This window comes from Anomalospiza imberbis, chromosome 1, assembly GCF_031753505.1.
Source record: "Anomalospiza imberbis isolate Cuckoo-Finch-1a 21T00152 chromosome 1, ASM3175350v1, whole genome shotgun sequence".
Classification (NCBI taxonomy): Eukaryota; Metazoa; Chordata; class Aves; order Passeriformes; family Viduidae; genus Anomalospiza; species Anomalospiza imberbis.
The window spans coordinates 105,046,269-105,069,248 of record NC_089681.1 but is presented as its reverse complement, the minus strand read 5'-3'; the positions used below and the strand labels follow the sequence as shown (position 1 = coordinate 105,069,248).

The 22,980-nt window shown below is 42.9% G+C and overlaps 1 protein-coding gene across 1 annotated transcript in view; it reads right to left on the bottom strand.

Annotated features, from left to right (window-relative positions):
* Positions 1-402: 402 nt before the first annotated feature.
* The window catches only part of AOAH (acyloxyacyl hydrolase), a 72,924-nt gene continuing 50,346 nt past the window's right edge, over positions 403-22,980 (bottom strand). The window contains exons 15-22 of the mRNA XM_068203812.1: positions 21,478-21,514; positions 20,328-20,402; positions 15,179-15,351; positions 12,783-12,841; positions 12,643-12,702; positions 11,009-11,105; positions 7,124-7,200; positions 403-1,015 (exon numbers count right to left, since the gene is read on the bottom strand). Coding sequence (XP_068059913.1) covers positions 887-1,015; positions 7,124-7,200; positions 11,009-11,105; positions 12,643-12,702; positions 12,783-12,841; positions 15,179-15,351; positions 20,328-20,402; positions 21,478-21,514 — 707 coding nt within the window. The 3' untranslated portion in view covers positions 403-886. The remainder of the gene's footprint in view (positions 1,016-7,123; positions 7,201-11,008; positions 11,106-12,642; positions 12,703-12,782; positions 12,842-15,178; positions 15,352-20,327; positions 20,403-21,477; positions 21,515-22,980) is intronic.

The window sequence follows — 22,980 nt, the reverse complement described above, 5'->3', positions numbered from 1 at the left end:
TAATGCTGTTTTATGCTCTCTGATCCCTCCATCCTCAGTAAGGTTGCAAGTAGGGTAGACCTGTCTCTCATTTTTAAATTTCTTTATTTTGCTATGAGCATTGGATAAGCTGGTGAAAAAACACAGTAATTCTCCAACTTCAAGTGCGCCTTTTAAGTAAGGGCTGCCCAATATTTTCAGTGATTACCTTGGCCATGCCTGTAAAAGACACAAGACTGGGCATTTATTTTTCTTAGGAAGCAAAAAAAGCATAGATATATTACAGGTTGAAAAACGAACCTGTTTTTTAAATACATGAAAAGTTGTCAACTTAATATCTTATTAATGGAGGAAGAGAACCTGTGCTCAGTCAGTCTGTGCTGATGCTGCCAGGCACATCAAAATTGTGCCTTGCATTGTGCCTTGTTATTCCTGGCACACTTTAATAAGCAAATAGCAGCTAAATAATGTATTGACAGTCAAGGCAATTACATACATACAATTTATAGCAACATAATGAGTTTGGGGTCTCCCCGTCTCCATTTGGGATCATATTAACTGTTGACACTACAAATAGAAAACTTAGAAGTGTTCTGTAGAAGGAAAAGAAATTAAGTAGGGGTAGGAGTTTGCTGTATATGGAAAAAAAAAATACAGATTTTCAAACTGGTACAATAAATGGTCTAGCTGGCAGCTATCCTTTGATTTTTATTTTTGTAGCTCCACAGAAAAAGCATAGCCTACTTGTGCAGGTGAGATACAAACTGAAAAGAATGCTCTTGTAGTATATGTCCACTGCTACTGGCTCTGATAACTTCCTCTCCCCCCTTTTTTGTGTGTGTCTTTAATCATCTTGACTCGTGGAAGCGCCACCATAAATCACGTGAGGGTTCCAGCAGTTGGGAAGTCAGTATCCACCTTGATCTTTGAATATGGCCTCAATCTGATCGTTGAATGGATTCTCCTTGCCAAGCACTTGAGGCCACTCGTGTAGTGCCTTCTGCCAGGTAATGCCTGTTCCAAGGGCTGCAGCAATCTGCAAACCACAAATGCTATCAATTTCTTGTGCCTCTATAGTGCCAGAGTTTAGAAGACCCCCACCATAAGGCAGACTGCCCAGTATAATCATGTGATGGACTGTAACCTCTAACCAAAGGAAATAAGCCATTCCAGCTGCTTGAGCAGGGCTAAATCCTTCTGAACAGTAAAAAGAGGGTGAGGGCCATATATCTGCAACTCCCTGACCTGTCATTTGTCTAATAATGATAGTTTGTCTCCAGCCTTTTCAAGATGCCTATGGTGTCTAGTACATAAACTGCTATTTAAAGGCCCTGAAGTCTGATGGGTTTTTTTTTTTTTCTCCAGTGAAACATTTTGAAAGTATGTCAAAAGCACCGCCTGGGTATAATGCATAAAACTCTTGTGAGTCCAAAGGAATTCATGCTCCCAAATGCCTTTGGTACTTCTAATAAATGTTCTCTGTGCTCTCCTGGGAGGAAACCACAGGTGTTGAGGAAAAAGAGGCCCAATTATTTCTAGTTTCATAACTAACTGTGTCTGATGCTCTAAGTTTGCACCTGCTACTGCGTTGTCTTTAGAGTTTTTTCCCCATGAGACCTGCAGAAATGATAGAATAGCTTTTCTCCTCAATATCAGTTTCCCTCCAGCTTTCACAGAGGTTTTTCCCCTAGAAGTTATGTACCAAAGAGAAATGTTATCTGCTGTATTTCCAGGGTGAAAAACATCAGTGGTTGCAGAAAGGGGCAGAGAGAAAAGCCTGAGTCTTGCTTGTCCAAGTTTTTATACCCTTCTAAGGCATTTTTGTTATATTCCTGACCTGCAGTAATATTTGGCCTATATGGGAACTTTATTTTCAACCCAAACTTTTCAACACACTGATATTGATTGCAATTATGAGGTTTAAATGATGCTAACAAAGCCTTTTTTTTAAGGGCCAAGGTGGGTTTATGAAATCAAACTATTTGAGTACTGTTGTTTTGGAGTTTGGGAAGATACTGGAGCCTGTGGGGAATTTTTATATGCTACTTTTTAAATCCTGTGCTTTAAAAGAAGCACTAATGATGGGTTGGAAGCCAAAAATCTTTCTTTTATTTAAGGGCTCATGTACAAAGAATAACATTTGTGGGGTGGAGGCTCTTAGACTCTGGTCACTCAAAGTCTTGTTAAGCTAATGAAGGAATTGGGGCAGGGAAGAGGGATAGTGGAGATTTGTTCATTAGAGGGTTTTCTCCTGGTTGCAGTTTCTATTGTGACCAAATGTTATTCTAGGACACCCTATGGCAGCCAGGGGGCTGAGACCAGTCCCTGTCAGAGTGGCCTAAGCCTTCCATGTGGGTGGTTTTTTTTGTTTGTTTGGGTTTTTTTTGGTTTTTTTTTTTTTTTTTTTTTTTTTTTTTTTTTTTTTTTGTGGGAAAGGTGGGGTTGGTTAATTGGTTGGGTGGATGGGTAGTTTAGAAAACCCTACTGTCTTTGCATGGTACACCCTTTGCAAAGGTATCACTGAAGGTATGCTCTACATTGTTCAGACTAATGCTGGCTCTAATTTAAGGTATGTGTGCTTAGACTGCCCTAAATTGGATTAGGTTCTGCACACACATAATTTCTTGATGTTCCAATGATTTCAATAATTAATTCTGGGTGAGTAGTTTAGCACAGAGAAGGGTTTGTGACTCTGGAAATTGTTTTCTTGCAGGTATTTTTTAAATTCCAGAGTTGTTGTACTTTGAGATGTGGTATAATTTTTATAAGCTTTGCATTTTTTTTGTTGTTGTGAAGATGACAACCCCTAAACAAGTTTTTAAAAGGAAGTATTACCCATTCCTCACAGAGCCCTGGGTGGCTGCAACTGGGAGGCAGCTGTGGTTTTTCAGCAGCTTCTGGCTAACTGTTTTCCCCTTCTGCATCAAACAGGTGATAGGCATGATTCTCAGCCAAGTGTAAATACCCAACTCATCTGCTATGCATCACTTCAGCTTTTCTTCTTTGTTTCTGGCTGGAACATGCTTTGCTATGACTTAAGGAAGAAAAAGGGAGAAACTAATCACACTCAAGCTGTGCTTTCCTGCCTGTACATAAATGCTAGGAATCTTCCAAGCATCTCTGGTTCAAGTTTGTGATGCTCAGGGTTTTTGCATTCTCCCTGGAAACATCATAAAAGCAAGAAATGAAGCTGTTTATCCAGGATCCTATTGGAATGCATGGCCCTGTCATCCAAACAAAGCAATCGACTGTTCTAGAGGGAAGTGGTGTCCTTGAAGCCATCTGGCATTTACAAGGATTTGCAGTGAAATTTTGTAGTAAGGAGGAGATGCTGAAGAAAATCCCTGGGCTCCCTCTATAGTCACTGGAAAGAGAAAGTCAGATTTTTTCCAAGGACAACCAAGCTAGACTTTGGGGAATGGTGTCTCAAAAAACAGTTCTAGAGGGAACTTGAGAGGACTGAGTGAATCACTTGGCTTTTAGGGTAAAAGTAAATAGTGTGAATTTCCTCCACCTCCATGCTGAGCTGTGTGTTTTTGAAAAAAACTTTATGGAGGTAAATTTTAGCTTTGAAACGTTAATGTAATGCAGTTATGCCAATTATGAGTGTTTTGTTTGCTCCTTCCCATTTTGCAACTTAAAAAAACATGCAGGAAAAACCCTTTAACCACAAGAAATTTACAGGAAGAGAATGTGGTTCTGGGCCCAGCTCAACAAATCAGTACTTGGTGTTTATCCCATCTTTCATGATTTTTTCACATAAAATATTGCCTGGAGTGGGGACCATGGGGGCTAGTTTTTCCTGCCAGAGTGCCTAACTCATCCCTTCTCCAATGCATGAAAAACTGCACTAACTTTGATGGGACAGGGCAAGTGTGGCCTTTTCTTATTTGCTTTTCCTTCTCCTTGCAAGGTATGCAAGCTTTAGTTAGAAAGGTTCAATTCCCTCCCATATCCCTCCAGAATGCTTGGAGGACCTCTGGACTCCTGGATATATGTGCTGATACCTGCTTCTGCCATGCTACCACATTCTGCCCATTGCTGTAGCACAGTGATTAGGGATCACCTAATGATCACGCTTTGCCAGCTCAACCTTGTGTTGAAAGGGGCTCAGAGATTGGTTCCTTCATCACAAACTTCAAAATTTCTTTGCATTGAAAGCATGAGCTAAGGTGTTTATGCTTTCTTTGGAGTGCTTCTCAATCCAAAAATTAGGAAATATTTGTCAGGTGCTTCGATATCTACAGAGGCAAAATTCAGCAGAAATGTGCTGGCTAGGTATCTTATCTGTTGTATTTATCAAGCTGCCTGTGAGGTGTGGGGAATAGCTGCAGGGATGGAAGCAAGAGCCTCTGTTCACTTGACAAGCTGCATGGAATCAATCCTCTCCCGCTAGGCACCCCTGTACGCTACAAAAACCATACCTCGCCAGAGGCAGTCGTGTCAGGAGAAAGTAAAACTATAAATAAAACTTGTATGATGAGTGAGTGAATTGTTTATCTTGTTCCTTGAGAACACTGTAAAATAGCAATCGCTGCTCAAACTTCCCCTTCTATTTATGAAGAGAGTTACTCTTGTGGGGCAGAGTGCTACGTCTCAGTCCAAATAGTGGTATGTTGATAACAGACTTCTCTAACAGGAAAAGAAAAATGGATTTACAATGGTGGATGTTTGGATAAGGCTAATTAATAAAACCTAGGAGGAAAATAACTCACTTTAAGCAAGGCATATCTACAGCTGGCACCTTGACTGTAAGGGAAAATGTACCCATAAAAGCATTAACGTCATCCTAACAGCAGGAGGGAGAGATCATAACCACTGCAGGAGCCGGGTCCAGAGGGAGTGAAATATGGCAGTGCTTGACTGCATCCTGTAGCTTAGCACTCTGGGGGCTGCAAGCACGTTTGCAGCTGCCCTTCAATGTCCTTTTGTAATTTTCTTGTGGCATAGGAAGGATCCTGTTAAATAGTTTTTTACTTCAACTCTGTGCTACCTTGCAGCTGCTGGTCGGATACAGGATGTGGGCAGGAGGCTGGATGAAAAGCTGTGATATGACAAGCCTGGCTGCAACTGTGGCCTGGTGCTGGGGGTCATAAGAAACCTCAGGCCAGCCTTAGGCCAGGGAAAGACAAGAAAATAATGCAAAAGTTTCCATTGCTGAAGTCTCCAGACTTCATATTGCAGTTTCCCCAGATGGCAGGGTTGGGAATGGGGTTTGTTTCATCACTGTTTTCACTCTCATTTCATTTGCCAGGTTTTCTCTAATTGCTTCCTTGCAAAAGGCCTGCAGCAAAAAATCAAGGCACACTTTCCACATCCCCAGGCTGTGAGTTCATATTTTCATGCAGCTGTCTCCTGGTACTTGTAAGGTGGATAGGCAGGAATGTCCCTCTTCGAACAGGAGGATCTTGTAATTTGGCAATGCTAAGCAAGGCACTGTATGGCCCTGAGTGATTGACATGGGTGTAAAAGATAGTACCTAAAGCATCTATTTTGCCTTTGTGCTTCCCCCTGCAGGTCTCCCCTAGCTTAATTGACAGAACAGTCAATGGAGAAGCTGCTGAAATGCTGGAATCCATCAGTGCTTGCAACTCACTTCTGTGGAAGTGCTTCTTCATGGACTGCTCTTTCCCAGCATCACGTTGGGTCATATGGAGATGGGGTTGTTGGAGTCATCATGTGCAGGGCATTATTCCACAACATAAAACTGGCCCATAAAATTCCCCAGTGATTCTGAGCAGGGGGAGCTAGCAAGTGGTGGGGCTTGCTTGCAAAGGAGCCTACTGCTTTGCTCTGCACCTGTGTTTGAGACCTTCAGATAGCGTATAGAAAACCAACTGGCTTTGTTTGCAGCTGACTGTAGAACATGGTCTCTCCATGTGTTTTTGTCAGAAAAAAACAAGTTTGAAGTGAGCATGGTGGGAACCAGGCAACCTCACGCTAGATCATCAAACCCAAGCAAGGACTTACAGTGGAGCAGCTGCTTCTCCTTCCCTTTTGCTTATTTCTGTAATAAACAGACTGTAAACCTTCTCCCTCCACCTATCCTAGGAGGCCAAGCAAGCAAGTGAAAAAGTAATAAGATGTAGCTGCTGAGCAGAAGCAATTTAAATTTATAACTTCAAAAAGAATCTTTGTTCCAGACTGTGACAGGCAAACCCTCAGTCTCAGAGGCTGCAGGGCAGCAACAGGGCTGGAAGGGGCCTGTCTGGTTTCTGCAGTGCTGCCTTACTGTCCTGATCCTGCAAAACTCCCATGGGTGTTTGGGCAGGCAGCTGGCCAACTTAAGTGGCAAGGATCAGTTTTTGTGCATTAAGACCTGTTTGACCACGATACTGATTAGTGAGGGAAAGAGGCAGAAGACCTAGCAGGAGTCAGAGCAGAGTGCAGCCATCAGAAATAGCGGAGATATCAGCTCTGGGGCTGCAGCCGTCATTTAGATTGGCCAAAGAAGGCACCCTGGCTTGTATCAGCAGTTGTGTGGCCAGCAGGACCAGGGCAGTGATTGTCCTCCTGTACTCAACACTTGTGAGGCTCCACCTCAAATCCAGTGGCCAGTTTTGGGCCCCTCTCAACAAGAAAGGGGAGGGTTGAAGTGCTGGAGCTTGTCCAGAGAAGAGCAACAGAGCTGGAGAAGGGTTTGGAGTACAAAACTTATTCAGGAGCAGCTCAGTAAGGGAACAGAAGTTTTTTAGCCTGGAGAAAAGGAGGCTGAGGGGAGATCTTAGTGCTCACTACATCCTAAAGAGATGTGATGAGGTGTTGGTTTCTTCTCACATGAAACAATTAACAGGACATAAGGAAATGGCCTCAAACTGCATGGGAGAGGGATTAGATTGGATATTAGGAAAAATTATTTCAGGGAAAGGGCTGCCAAAGGAAGTGGGTGCACTACTGTCCCTGGAGGTATTTAACATGTGCTGCTTTGGGACAGGGTTTACTGGTGGACCTGCTAGTGTTAGGTTAATGGTTGGCCTCCATGGTCTTAGAGGTCTTTCCAACCTAAATGATTCTGTGACTTTCTCTCCTTTAAAATAGACAGATTCCCCAAATGTGCATCCCTGTGACATGCCAGCTGGATGCCTGGGGCAGCAATAGGCACTGGAATCCCATATCCCACCATCTCCTGGGGCCGGGTTTTTACCTGGCTGGGGTGGAAGCCATCGACTGGTTCGATCAGCTGCCAGGGCTCACCTCCCATCTTGCGCCACTCCTCGGCCGCTGCAAAGAGCACAAGCAGAGAGGGGGTTTATCACCAGTGAGCACGGAGACACCCGCCCAGAGAGGAACCCTCTCCTCCTCAAAGCATCGCTGGTATTTTTAGGCACACGACAGCTCTGTGTGAAGATTATGATAATTCATATAGAGTTGTCAGAGCCCATAGTGTGTACAATCCCCTCTCCTTGGGGCAGTATTTAAGCCTTTATTGTTATTTTTTTTCCTCTGCGATATTTATGCAAGGAAGTGCTTTGAACATAAATGATCGTAAAACAATTCACTTTCCCTCCCAACTAAGATGGATGCTGTAGCAAGGAAAGCTGTAAATTATTTAATACTGATTTAATACTTTTGCATTTCCTATGTTAGTTTCATCTTCAGCAGTGCAAAAGAAAAAACAGAGATAAAGAAAACAGCACTTTTTAGAGAAAGAGATGGTAAGAGAATATTCACATGGGCTGAAGTCTGTATGAACAGACTGTCATTTTTGGTTACTTATCTTCCAAGTAGTCTTTTTCAACTCCAACAAAATAACCTTTTGAATTACATAAGCGTGACATTCAATGCAAATGATGCTGTGCTGTTAGCCCTGGAGCCATTAGAGAAGTAAAAAGCTTTCTCTCTTCAAAAGGGCTGTGGAGTGATCAAACATGGGACTAGTGGATATGGCATTAACAGACTGTAAATTCAATAATTCCTTTCATAATGACAGATTAAGAATTCTTAATAGCATTATGCAAGTATCCTGTCAGGAGGAAAATGTTCTCCATTCAAGTGCCACAGTTTGATCTGGGCTCACTGCTGATTTTTGGACCCTGGCTATTGTGTCAAAAAGTGATTTCTGGGTCCCCATGCTAACTCTAATTCACAGAAAGGTGACATTCCTGCTTTGACTGTAGAAACCGACTTGATGCTTGAGGCAGTGCCCAATGTAAGCTGTTTCAAGACATGGGGCTTGTAGGTTTGTTTCAAATTTGCAGTATGTTGGGCATAACACATATTTATCTTAGATTCCACTATGCAGTGCACATACAGATTCACAGTAAATTTACCTAACCCCCTATATATGATATTGTACCTGGAGTACAAGGCTGTGTGCTGTGGTTTAGTACATTTGTAGTTCATTTGTAGAGAGACTACTGTTCCAGTGCCAGAAGCAGCAGAGGAGGAAGTAAGATATGTATAAAGATAGGTCAATTTATGCTATTATACCTGACCTCCAAAAATCCTAGAGCAGTCAAGCAAATACCCACCAGCTGAGTATGTCCAGAGCCTGTCTTAGAAATGCCTGTTGCCTTGGCTGGACTAGACTAGGTGTGGCTTCCATCCACACCAAGGAAAAGGCATAACAAGCAACCCCTATCCCCCTCTTTATTGCACTGCTTCATAAAGGAACCACTAGTTTCTTCAGTCAAGGTCAACATGTGAGCTTGAGTGTCCACCTAAATCTAGAATAATGCTAATACACTCAAATTTTACTCGGAGAAAACTGGGAGCTGCTTTGTACATATATATGCCCAGGCCAGCCTAAAATCTATGTACTCAGTGTGTAATCACTGCTAAATATTTGATATCTGGAGAGTTTAGGGGAGGATTTGCTGCTTCCTTCAGAAAGAGACCAGAAAAGTAGGTCAGCAGTCTTAGCTGGCTTTTGAGCACACTCGCGATCTGACAGCTTTCCTGATGGCAAGCTCAAATCCTTGGCTCTAGGGCTGCAGGAAATTTTACAAAGTGTCTTTCAAAGCTGATGTTTGTATATGCATGTGTGATTTTGTTTACTTCATTTATTGAACACGATGTAATCAAGAACAGCAAATTATATTAAGATGTTTCCTTTTGTGAAAGCAAATAAATTAACTAAAGTTAGTAATTTAACTTATTAAAGTAATTTGCCTACCCAGCAGGTAGTTCATTCCAAATCCTAATGACTTGTTAAATATTAAGTAGCTGAGGCAAAAGCCACCAGGAGACTTGGACACCCTTGAGACTCTGTGCTAAGAGAATGAACTTGACAGTGGAGCCTACTTCTCTGACAGAAACTTTTGGACCGAAAGACTGCCTCCCCCATCCTCACTTTTTTACCTCCTTGTCCTCCATATGGTCTTCCTGAGGCCCAGAACCAGCTTCCTGAACTGGGTCATGTAGGATAAAGTAAGTTTGTGAATTTTGATAGGATTTGGCTGCAAAAGGAGATTTTTTTTTAAAATAATCTTAGGTGCTGTGGCTGCTTCATGCTTTCAAGGACTGCCAAGCACTGATGGGGAGAAGCATTAGAGAAGTACACTTTAAAATATTGACAGGGTACTTCTGTCCCTTTGTGGCTTTGGATTTAGATGTTTGCATGCTGGGATGTAAAATATGGTCCCCAGACAAAATTTTTCAATAAGGACTACATGGAACTACCTCTCTATGTGAATATAAAAACAAGGAAATGAAGATCAAGCTTTTTTCCTAATTATTATATACTACTTTTTGAATGTAAACATTCAGGCTATCTGAGAGAGGCCCCAAGGTGGCAAGGGCTGGAGCTCCTGTCTGGTGAACAGAGGCTGAGAAACAGGGATGGTCCATTCCAGGGAAGAGCCTGTGGGAAGATAATGAGGATGGGGCCAGCCTCTTTACAGCAGTGCACCCTGAGAGAGGGAGAGACAAGTTGTAACATGGGAGATTCAGGCTGGATATAGAAATAAAAAGCTGTTTTCCCTCTTTCCCTTCACTGTCTAACTACTTGTAATATGTTGCCCAACTCAAGCCCTCATCTCATGCTGATCCTTATTTTTAAAAAGGAGTGTGTTTCTCCTTGTGACAAACCTGAGCTGATGCTAGGTGTTGCCTCAAGCTGGATCCCTGTGCATCTTGCAAGGCAAGCAGAGCTGAGAGGAATTCAGGGACAGATGTTGGTCCCCAGTCCCACAGGGACGCTGTCTACTCACGCTCATATGTAATGACAAAAGTTTCCTGGGTGTTTTAATTTATTTTTAAGTGTCAGTTTCAGAAGAAAGTGATTTATGTAATGTGTTTACCTAATGTCACTAAAGATCACAGAAGGACAAGTTTTGTAAGCTCTTCAAGTCAAAAGTTACAGTAGTATGCAGGTGTTTAAAGAAACATAGGAAATATGCCAGTTATTCCTGGGAGAAGTGCTTCTACTTTTGGGAACAGTGAGAGGGTGGCTGTGTTATTGAGGCAGGAGAATGGCTGATGAAAGATCTCCTTCCCAAGGCACTGCTCAGCCCAGAGGATGCAGCATGAAGCCCAGGCAGTGATGAAGTAAACTACACCTCAAGAAGACCACTTTGACCACTACAGGTATGCATCTTCAACCAACATAACCCGCTATAAAAGCAATGTTCAAAAATAAAACCAAACCTTATGGACAAATATGGTTTGAGATTTCTTTTTTTTTTTTTTTCTTCATCAGCCTGAGAAGCTGCAGTGGAAAAGCAGGAGGCCTTCTTAGCAGAGGCACATCTCTTGTCCTTGTCACTTTGCTACCCAAGAGAAAGTGGCCAGTGTGCTGTGCATCCCTGGGTGGTGGGTGCCAGCAGCTGGGACCATCAGGGACGCTGTGATTGCCAAGGCAGTGGTGGGATCTTGTCGCAGGAAAGGTGCCTGGTTACCCCAGCCATGGAAGCCAGGAGAAGCTGGCATTAAGGATACTTCCTTGGCCACAGCCCTGACAGCAGGGTCACCTAGGCTGACTGACTGTACTGCCCTTCTCCTGGTACAGAGCCAAAATATGAAGAGCATATCAGCAGGCCAGAAGTTAAGTAAATGCTTTGTGAGAAAGACAGGGTAAAAAACAACTTACTTTGTCTCAGTGGGAAATCCATGTAGAAAATATCAAAGTTGGCAAATTTCTCAGATCTTGCTATTTCTTTCAGGACATTGGAAAGTTGTAATGCTCTCTGCAAAAATCAAATGATTTAATGACTTCATTACTATTCATGTTGCTTTGCATGGATTCAGCTTTTGTCACTGATGTGCAGGCAGGAATTCAAAAGCTAATATTGCCCTTTCTTCTGGGGGACCGGAGGTGAAATGAGGCTCTTCATCAGAACATGGACTTCCATGAGCACCACCAGCCTTTGGCCTACCCAATTCATCCTCACAGACTGCACTGAGGCCTCAGCTGGTTTCGTGAGTTTATTACAGCATATGATTATTCCACTGGAGACCTCTTTAGGTAGTGCCCCTACACTTATATAAATATTCTGTTTCTTGCTTTTGGAACTGTTTCTTAAAGAAATGCAAAATTTTCTACAAGAGAAATGTCCTCTTTTCCTATTATCCTTGCCACTACTAAGTTGGGGGTGATAATGCTTATCTACATAGACCAAATTCCACCCTTACTTTCAGAAGAGTAAATTACCACCATTGAGCGTCTGCCTTATACATCCAGCGTAATTTCTGCAGCCATAACAGAGATCAGGATCTCCTAAATATTTAAATTGTGCAGTTTGGATAATAACATAGACAATTAGTTTCAGACAGGGGCTCAGAATGATTAATTCATACCCTGCAGACATGTGCATTGTTCATGGACAGAAGTTACATGTACTCTATGTTCTGTATTGTTGGTATGAATATATAAGCTGCAATCCTGCAAAGGTTTAGGAATGTGCTTAATAGCCTCTTCCAAAGTCAAGAGGGACAGGGCATAAAATGAAATACATATCTAAGCTTTGGTGAAATTTAGGTCATATTTCATTGTTTAGTGAATGCAAACATTAATACAACCATACATAGAGATGACACCTTTGATAATATGTGGTTACTGAATCCCTTTACATGGCTGCAGGGGACTGCTGGGATTAAAAATCAGCTTGTACCATAAGAAAATAAATGTCTGTTTTTATGTGTCATTCACTTCTGCAGCCAGATATTTAGGGTGAGTTTTAAGACATCTCTGTTCTGTCCATTCCCATTCCTGCACTGAGCCTGGATGCTCCCTGGTCACACCATCTGGTGATTAAGAAATGTGTCTGAGGATGATTAGCACAAATCCCAAATGAAAACAGGGTAAGGCTCTTGCTCTCAGGAACTGATCCCACCGCCAGAAAAATCTATGCAGCTGGCTTGTCATACCAACAGCTCACTTGATTCAAAAGCCTTTCCTTTCTTATCAGGCACATTTTCTTCTTAAAGAACATGAACCTGAACAGTTCTGTCTCAGGGAGATCACATCCCTTGAGCATAAATTTGGGTAGCTGAGAGGTTGTAACAGCAATACCTTTACAAATCCCTTAACTTGAGCATGCTGCCTCCCAGAGCCTGAGAGGCATTTGAAAGAATAAGTGTGGATGTTTCCACAACTTCTCCTTGCCTTTGGAAGAAAAAAAATGTTCTGACATCTTGACTCTGAGGGTATTTGGCTTCTCTCCACGGACACAGGGCAGTGTCTGAGCACTGGGGTGATCCCATTGCAGCCCCATTGAGACTTACCTCTGAGGTCAGATTCCTGAGGGTCTCATTGGGGGTCAGCCAGCCGCTGCAGGGGCTCACCTGGGCAGGCGTGAGGAGAGGGGCTTTAGCAGCAGACCAAGATGAAAGGGGGGCTCCTAAGGCACATCAGCAGACCTTACCTGGAGGCAGTCGAGGAAAGAGTAGAGTTGACTGTACGTGACATCCTTGTTCAGTTGTCCTGCAAAGCACAGAGAGCGAAATATTTTGTGCCCGATGGCCAAATGTGAATTCATTCTGCACGTCTGTGCATTCCCGTGCCTTACACCCCTGGGTGGGAAGAGGCACCCCAAGAGCCTCATCACACTCCCAACCCCAGGGTGCCCTCCCACCACCAGAGCTGGGGTGCAACAGAAGTGGCAGCATCAAGGCATCCTTCCTGCTAAGGTGCCCATGTCCTCACAGTGTGCAGCGCCCCACACCTGCTTTTCCCACATCCCTCTCCTGCCTTTCATAGGTGATTTGTCTCACGTGTGGAGTTAGTCATCACAGCCTATGCCAACCTCCAAAACGCATGACTGATATTTTCCCATTAACCTGTCTCTCACCCGCCAAAGAAATGCAGGGTTTGCAAAGCTGAAGGGTGCCTGTATACACCCTGAGTTCCGCATTTACTTCACAGAGGTTGGCCTTAAAAGGGAGAAACAATTTTGCTGTCATAGAGGGAACTGGATATGCTTGTGTGGGTGAGGAAATTCGAGCACCAAGTCAAACACCCAGCTAACATTCTGTAAAATTCACTGTGCTGTGCAATACCCTGGCTTGCTAAGAAAATGATCATTTTCTCAATCTTTTTGCTTCTTTGGTAACTACAACTAAGATGGGAATTAAATGGCCGCATTTTTTTGTATTAGTTGTTTTATTGTTTGTAGTACACTGATCATCCCATCAGGCTTTGATACTTTTGCAGTACTGAAATAGGAATTTCTTATTGTTGGTTTTAGGAACTGCAAAGTATAATCTCTCCCAAGTGAAATGGGCTTCTCAGGTTGCCTTGCAGTGTCTCCCTGATACAGATGTGTTTCCTGCCTTTCACACAGCTGCCCAGGAAGCAAAAGGTGGGGAGTTCAAAGATCTAGGAACACTTCTGGCTATTTGGATGTTCCAGATTCCTGTAGCTTGAAGCATCAGGCCTTGGGATGGGCTGTTGTGGGGACCAGGGATTTGGCAGAAAGACAGACTGATGTCTGGTCATGGCTGACTGGCAGCCAAATGGGGAAAACTGCTCACAGTCTGTTGAAGGATGTGGCAGAAGGGATCCCTTGCTGCAAAACATGTTGCTTAGGATTAATTGGGTCCCTCCAAGGCAAATCAGCCCCTCTGAAAATTTTCCAACTGATCCTATAGTTAATCACTCCTGATTTGGCTATGTGTTGTCTGTGATAATTAGATACCTAGTCAGAGGAATTGTTGCTGTGATAAACATGCACTCATGGGAAGAAGTGTGTTTATGTGACTAAAAATTAATTATGACAGGTTTCCCCTGCCTTGAAAGGAGTAAGATTTTTCTCTTTTTTTTTTTTCTTAATTTTTTTTTTATTAGTACTAGTATAGTGGTTATGAGAGAAAAATATAGGAATAGAAATGGGAAAGATGTGAGCCCATTGGTAATTACTAGGGGATCTTGGGGAAACCACAACACAGCTGCAAGCTGTGTTACCCAGTGGTTGCCAAAATCATCTGAAGTTGTAATCTACCATTTTAATTATGTGATTTAGCTTCTCTCTCTCTTTGCTGGTGAGAACTATTATGACAACAACTTCCCGCTTGTCAGATGAAAAAAGATTCTTTTACTCCAATACAAGTAAGTACATGCTTTTGGTCTAGAAAGCCAAGGAATGAGTGGTCTGTTAATGGTCAGAGGTACTGTGCCATTCACACCCTGAGATGTCAGGATCCCAAAGGCAGCTTCCACATCTCTGAAAAAAAATGCCCCAAAGCACTTTACACTCTGAGGGAATGTCCCAAAACATGCCTGCACATAGTATGAGGTTTCAATCATCACATATAGCTAGTGTAGGAGGTGCCAGGCACCCAGCACTGGCAGAAAATTAATTTTTCTAATATAAAAAAAAGTCTTTTGCAACCCTCTGACTTAATCTTCTGCCTTGGTCCACAACATCCACCAGTCAGTGAGTGTAAACCAAATGCCCATCTCCACCTGTAACAAAAATCAGGATGAAGTGCAGGCAGTCTGGCCACAATTTTGGGCCAAGACTCAGGTAGAACAGCTTGTTTATACCACCACAACATGTGTTGAGTCTGGCTTGGAGCTGGGTGAGTATGGTTTGTGAGGGAACCAGGCAGAATAAGGGTCTAACCTGTCCTGCACTAGGAATGGTAAGAGCTGTTATTCTTACTTCTGCAGTACAGCCAATATCTGCCTCATATTTCTCAGATCTCCTCCACTCAGTCAGGTTTGCTTGAAGTCATCAATGGATTCATAGATTTTTTAGGGAGAGAAGCCAACATGAACAGGCAGATAACCAGGAGGAACCCCACAACACCTCAAATTTACCTAGAGGATGGAATCTGTCATGCAGGTTATCCCAGAGGAAGCGGCCATCTACCAAGCCTGTTAAAATCACATGGCTGCCATTTGGAAGACGGGAGTCCAGGTATCGCAGAGCTTGCACCACATTGGAGAGCATTTCTTTGGGTGTGGTCATGTGGGCCAGTGTGTCACGTTCCCTAAAGAAGAAGATGCCAATAGGACATTGTGTCAGGAATACTGTGTCCCCAAAAGAGCACCTGAAACAGTGTCATTTTCTCTGTTTGCTGCTCTTCCACATTAAGTCAGCTGAATAAAACATTAGGAAAACGCTGTGATGTCTCTCACTTGTCATTGCCAAAATCAGACGTGATATAAAAACCTCCCTCTCTCAGCGTACCCCATCTCCCTGCTAAAAACAGACAAATGAATCCCTTTTTTATAGAGTGGACTCCTGTTGTGGGTTAACCCCAGTGGACAGCTAAGCTGTCACACAGCTGCTCACCTGCTTTCCTTCCTCCACTTCCTCCCTAGTGAGACAGGGGAAGAAGAGAGAGTAAAAGCAAGAAAACCTGGGGGTCAAGATAAAAAAAACAAACCAAAGCAATTATTGTTCAATAAGTGAGGAAGATGTAGAAGAAGAGAGAAAGCAAGCAAAGAAGTAATGCAAAACCAATCCCTCATCACAGCTGGGTGAAAGTAGGACTTCTTTCCCCATAGGCTCCTGTGCATACCTTACCTTCAACATGCTCTCTGATTATGCAAGGTAGGAATATCTAAGGTAGCTTTTTCTCTCACACGTCTTACACCCCTTACTACAGCTCGCCAGGAGGGCAGGAGAGGGCTCTGGACAAATATGTGAGCCTGAAGAGAGGTGATACCTAAGATTAAAATAGTCCATTGGGGTACAGGAGCTGTGTTTGTGTTCCACTTGGACTGAATGCCCACATTTTGTGACTCATTGTCAGGTGTGAACCTCTTCAATCCAGATTCCCCAGCTCAGGCTTATCCTTCCCCTCTTGTATTTAGCTGTAAATGCTGCAGGAGTGTGAGGGGAAATTAAGTCCTAAAGTTGAAATACATTTCAATTTATATAAGAAAAACAAACAAGCAAAACCACCCCAGGCTGCCTGGAGAACACTGCTCTAGTTATGTTATTATAGCAACCACTTTATTACAGAAAAAGCATTCACACACTCTCCCACCCGAGAGCTACTGCTGTGCTCTCATGGTTCACGTCTCCGTAACAGGGGCTGACAGCAAGGGAGAACACAGCCTTGAGAAGGTTGTCCCATTCCATCAAGAAAGGATCCATCCACCTTGGGAAGCAGGGTCTTGTGACAGTTTTCATTCCATCTTGGTGGTGTGGCTCAGCTGAACAAGGTGTTCAGAAAGAAAGGTCAAGAAGAAAGACAGGGGATGTCCTTCCAAGCAAGAAGGTTGTACTAATGACCACCCTCATTGTTTTAGTGGTTGCCACATTTCGTCCTCTTACTTGCGCTCTTTGCTTGTAGAAAAGCAATCACCTTAGTGGCCAGAAGGCTTCATCCAGGTCCTCTCCTTAGGATAGTCCTTTCATCGCTTTCTTGGCTTCCCAGGGGTAAGAGAACAGCAAACTAGATGCTTGCAGTGCTGAGCAAGCTGCTGGTGAATAGGGTCAGATTCCTTGTCAGTGAACACCATAGAAGCAGGAGCTTTCCAAAGCACTGTTGTTTTGTCTTGAGGCACTCAAAATATTTAGATTCAGAGGAGGGGAGTGGATGCTGAATCCTGTGTGGGAGAACCAAGTTCCCTTAGAAGGATTTGGGATTCTTCAGTGAGCTGTTTTTTTTGCAGCAAAATAATAATTGTGTGAATTTCCGGGGCCCAGAAATTTATCTTAATGCATGTAGTATGTGCTGCTGAAGTGTTTGAGACTTTCTAGCAGGGAGAACTGAAAAACAGCATTAGGATTCAGGTTTATCCTTGTGACAGCCACCAAATCAAGCTACTTTTGAGATAAGACTGTGGATTTGCTCTGAAATTACTTCATTTCGCCTACAGGTGTTGCAGCACTTGATTTCAAAATACTGGTCTGATGTAAGGCCTCTACCAGCAGTAAACATGTCAGCACAAGCCAAAATTAATATGACATTCATAATTCCACTTTCTCTTGTTGTACAGTGTTGAAATCATGCAAATATGTCTTCACATTTCTTTTCTGTGCCAGGCTATGAAATTAAATCCGAATGAGAAGAAAGCAACCTTGTGGGCATGTTCAATTTTGACTCTGCCATAAGGACTCCAAGGTGCCTGGGTGAGCACCAGGACCTGTTGTGATATCCTCACCTCATTCCCTTGGGCTTACTGCACAGGGCTGGTATGCCCACGGGATGAGGGCTATAGGTGCTGCCTGCTCACTCTATTTTTAGCGCAGAAGGGGTGCAGCAGCTCTTTGGTGCTGATAGCTGTACAATAAAGGGGCACTATGCTCTTGCTGGCACTGGTGTCACTTTGTACACGGTCCTCTCACTGCTTTGCTGCTGCCACCTTGCTGTTTGTTGCAGATACCATATGTGCAGATGTGTGAAGGAGAGGCTGGAGGAATGGTGCCATACCCGCAATGCAACTAATATTTGCATTAACTGTACAGCATTGGAGACTTCTGGTGCTCATTATTTTCTTGTCTGATTTTTTTTTTTTTTAATTCTAGGTCTCTGTATCTCATATTTACACCTCAGTGGGCTGAGAGATATCATTGCCATCTGTCTTTATTTTTCTAACCCCCCCGTTTGGACACCACAGTGTGGAGACTATGGGGAATGTGTAATACAGGCTGCCAATTTCATTATCCTTTCCCTCTACAAACATCCACATTACTCATTGCCCTGCTCTTTGCATGGGATGAAATACCTGCATTTTAACAGTGCTTTGGGAAGAGATGTGTCTCCAGTGTGCTCAGCACACCGCTCTTGTGTCTCCAGTGTGCTCAGCACACCGCTCTCTTTTGAAGCCAAAATACAGGATAAGGCCAGGAAGGCTGTATTACTGCAGTTTAGAGCTGTCCTTGAAGAGGTTTATTTTTGCCAAGCCCCAGGTGTGAAGTCAAGCCCATCGGATGCTCTGCATCCTCTGTAACCTCTGTAGGTACATCAGAGCCAGGGCAACTACACAGTAACTGGACACTGAAAAAAATCTCTCTCTGCTGTCCATCCCCCTCAATGGAAACAGCATGATGCTACAGAAGCTGTGGCATCTTTCCTTGCAGGAGTCACAGGGATCACTACAGCCTGATACTTCTTTTGATGCTGTGAATGTTTTGGAAGAAAACAGACAGAAAACAGCAGTGAGAATTTGAGCAGACAAAAGTGTGTCTGCCAGATAGTGAATGCTGGGATAAAAAGACATCAGAGTTTCAAGCAAGCATTAAATACTGCTCTGGAAGGTTTTGGAATATACAAATGGGTGAGGTAAGGTCAAAACAGTTTAAATTTCTGGAAAATTTCTTTTTACTTCAGATGAGTAGAAAGCAGTGTTAGAGACTGGGTAAGCAAAAGGAATAGCCTGCAGAATGATGAATTAAAAAAAAGGAAAAAGAGGTGCTTTTAGCAAAGGCAGTGACACAGCAGAATTGAAATATGTGCACAACATAGCTTGGGCCAAGCCTGTGAGAAGATACCTTGAAAGTCTCCATGGCAGGAGCCATGGATTTCAGCAAAGCTGGAATTTTTATTTTTTGTGGAGCGGGATGTAGGGCCTTTATCATCCTGGCAATGGATGCAATGATACCTCCATAGTCTTCCCAGGAAACAAATCCCCAGGACAGTCTTGTCAGCAAGTACCAGGAAACCTGTGACTGCTTTTCCCTCTCAGTCAGAACATGGTAGCATTGCTTTTGAGGGTTTATGCATCTTTCCTCTAACAGGAGCAGGGTGCTGAGGGCAAATTTGGCAGTCCTGGGCAGGGGCTCAGAGAGATCATGAGCACCAGAGGGTGAAGGTGTCTGGAAAGTGATTTCTGCGTGCTACCTGCATGTGGCTAGGGTGAGGGTCATGCCAGGAAAGGACCTAAAAGGTGACCCTGTGGCCCCATTTCTGCCACAGCTGAGGGCTCCCAGTTTCTGCAGTGCCGAGGAAAGCCATGCCTGGCTTTGGACATCCTCATCTGGAGCACAACACCTGGCAAACAAAGTTTCAACCCTTGAACTGCCTGTTAAGCAGTTTTAGGACACCAAACCTCTGCCATTTTCATGGCTACATCTAACAGCCTGCATATAGCTCTCACTTCATTATACAATCTGCAGGTGAGAATTTTCAAAACCTTTGGCAGGAAACTTCACTGAGTGTGCAGCATTTATTGAAGTGAATGTTTTGAAAGTCTCTGTGTAAGTAAGATTGATTTCTTCCACATACATGCATAGCTGAAGATTGACCATGGTGAAAATAATGTTGCACTAGCAACAGCACTCAGACCTCCTGCAAAACCAAAACTGCAGTATGGATGTGCTGTGCACTGGCCTGGTTGCAAGGTGTTTTCCGCCTTCCCACTACCAGGAGGAAGGGAAGTATCCAGCTAGTGACCTCTTGGTGTCCCTGTGAGCATTGCTAATGGGTAGTACCAGAACTGTTAGTTTTGAAAGCTTCAGTTCATTCTCCTGCAGAGCTTATGGTGTGAATAAAGCCAGAAAGACAAAACACCTCATCAGGAGAACACAGCAAAGAGTACAAGCAGCAGAGGCAGGGTGAAAATGGACCTTGATAGGGGATTATGTTGTCATTCCTCAGAAATGATGAACCAGTCATGCTTTCCCTCCTGAGAGGAGGTGACACAATGGGTAAGATGGATATACATGCTTTTAAACACTTCCTCCCCCCCACCCCCCGTTGTTATTATTCATTTCCTCTGCTAAGTTAGAAATAATTACTTCAGACGTATCATTAGTCATTTTATGACTGGCTTATAAAAGAAAGAAAGAAATGCAAGCTGCAAATGAGGACTGGTAGGTGCCTATGACAAATACAGGTAAGGAAACAACAAGTATTTTCAGCAGAAAATTAACAAAGAAGGACCAATAGCAAAGAAAAATGCCATCATGGAGAAGCACAAAGCAGTGAGACACAAATGTCCAGGCAGTAAGAAGTACTGTAAAGAATTCAAATTTATGCTACTATAAATGCTCATTTAGTTTAGACCTTACCCATTGCAGACATCATTCCCAATTGTAGCATAGATAACTATGGCTGGATTGTCCAACAGCTGGTTTCTGGCCAAACTAAAAGATAAATATGGAGGACATTAACAGAGAAATACACTCTCATGTCTGAATCACACACCATGTTTTTGTGAGATCACATTTGGAAGTATCCTGGTTGGATATGGCCAATACCCAAATGACTGTGCTCCTGTTGTGAGGGTTGGTTTTTTGGGGGGATTTTTTTGGGGTTTTTTTGGGGTTTTTTTTTGTTTTTTTGGGGTTTTTTTTGGGTGGTTATTTTTTTTCACTCTAGTTTTATATTTTAGTAAAGTGACTTAAATGAAATAATTTTCACTTCTTCCTTTTGCTGCTCATGGATTTGTCTTTTTCACTGTTTTTCCTGCTGGCTTTCCATTTTCTTTGTGTTACTCAGAAGCCAAATCAAATCGTTTTACTTTGGGGCAAAGACATGAATCAAGATGGGAATTTTTTAATCAGAGATGGGAGAGGAAGACTAGGTTTGGCTGACAACTAAATCTATGTGTAGAATTGAACTCAAGATCAAATCAGGATGTGGTTTGAATCTCAGTGCTAGAGGGCAAGAATTCATTATTTCTTTTTCTGGAGGAGAGAAAAATAAATCCTTTAGAACACAAACTGTAACAGTGTCAAGCAAACTAAATCAAACCCAGCTGATCCACAACCCACCCAAATTCATCTGAAAAGGAGAGTTGCAGCCTCTCACTACTCAGTAGCCACTCAGTTATATCCATATGGAAATAACAGTGGGGCTGCCCATGTCTATCTACATTGCTACATGCAGTAAAGGGGACCCAACACACAGATTTATGGAAAGGCTTAGTCTCTCCCCTGAAATCACTGGAAAGGCTCCATTGGCTTAACAGAGCCAAGTTCAAGCCCTGGAAATGATGATATCCACACTTAAACCCAATTTTCTTCTGTTTATTAATGTTTATACTAGAAAAGAAAGAACCAGCACTTTAGAGCACACTGGTGAAGGGAAGCGGTGCTTTTTAGAACATTCATGGATATTATAATCCTCACAGTGCTTTGCTTGTTTCTCTCAAAGAGGTTGAACTTCATCAGTGCTCCTGTACCTCGAATTAGCTCTTGAGCCCCATTAAGCACTCACCTTTTTATTAAAGAGAGGAGGTTTCCTGAAGAACCACCTGATCACACATAGGGGAACAAGAGAAATAGTACAACATTGTTATAGAGACAAAAACCCCCTGAATGCAAAACCAAACTACATCGCATGTTTCCAAGAATATAGAAGCACTAAAAGTAAAAATGGAGCAACAATTCATCTCTGTAACCTTTTTAGGTGTTGGCACCAAGAAGTAAAGCTATATCCAGGGACCTGCTGCTTTCTTATCTGAGTCGCACACTTCAGCCTGTAGAAAATCAAATACTTTCAAGTGCAGGGTTATTTGGATCTGGCTTTTAATCCAGATCTGGCAGCTTCTTCCCATCTGTTGAACACAGTAGTCTCCTGTAAACCAGCCAACCTGACTTGTCAACAGTTGATCTATTTTAACTTTCCCTATAAATTGCAAAGGGAACTGTTCTCACTCTTCTGAGAGAGTAAATGTCTCACAGCTATACCACATTGGGACTGATTCAGGTCCTAAACATAGGCACCAAGTGCCATTTTTGACATCCCAGAGTATCCAAGACACCTGCAGCAGGGCTGGCAGATACACCATAAGATGCATGAGAGATTGTGCACTTCTGGAGAGACAGCTGGAGGTGGGAAAGATACCATAAAACACCTTAAATAGCTGTAGACACCAGTGTTTGGGTTCCTGCACGGCTCTCTCCATGAGTGTCAGACTTAGAAAAAGTAGTATTAGGCCAGCTGCACTCCCCCCAAGAGGCTCTGCATTTCAATAGCAATTCACCCAAAGTGTTGGATGAAAATCTTTCCTCCTTGAGGAAAGGAGCTGGCTACACCTAAACATCTGTGAGCATCTGCATTTACCTTTTGAAAAACATTCCCATTTAGTAAAGCTTTTGTACATTAAACTTATTAGCAGGTCTTTAAAGGCTATGAATATTCATCCCAACCATCTCCAGCACACAAATCAAACTCCATCACCTGCAGTACAAGAGGGATAACAAACAAGGAGCCAAAAGACTTTATGCTTTGGTCAAGATGAGACTAGGTCTATGATTGCAAGAAGCTCACCTCATAGCAAGGTACAGAAATATAAACTTTAGAGAAGCAGATCCTACAGGTAGTACTTGCTCTTATTTTTCAGTATTTTCACTTTCTCCTCTTTTTTCATCCTTTCTCCTCTTTTATTATCCTCCTCCTTTTCTCAGCTGAATGCTTCCCTGGTCTCTCTCTTCTCTTTTCTGCATTGTGCTTCTGAAGCTTGCTTTGAGGAGTAAATCCTGCCCTCCCTGCAGCTCTTGAGGGGAAACTTGTGGACAGAACATCATTAAATCCCTGCTGGATTGGTATGGGGGAAGAGATCTAAGATATAAACCCCTAAGGTAGCAATAATACACTTTGCATTTTAATAGTGATGCCTTTGTTGTTATCACTCACAGTGATGCCAACTGCATATATCAAGGAATCCTTTATATTTTGAATAATCCAGTTCTTCCGAGATGAAAATGAATGTATCAA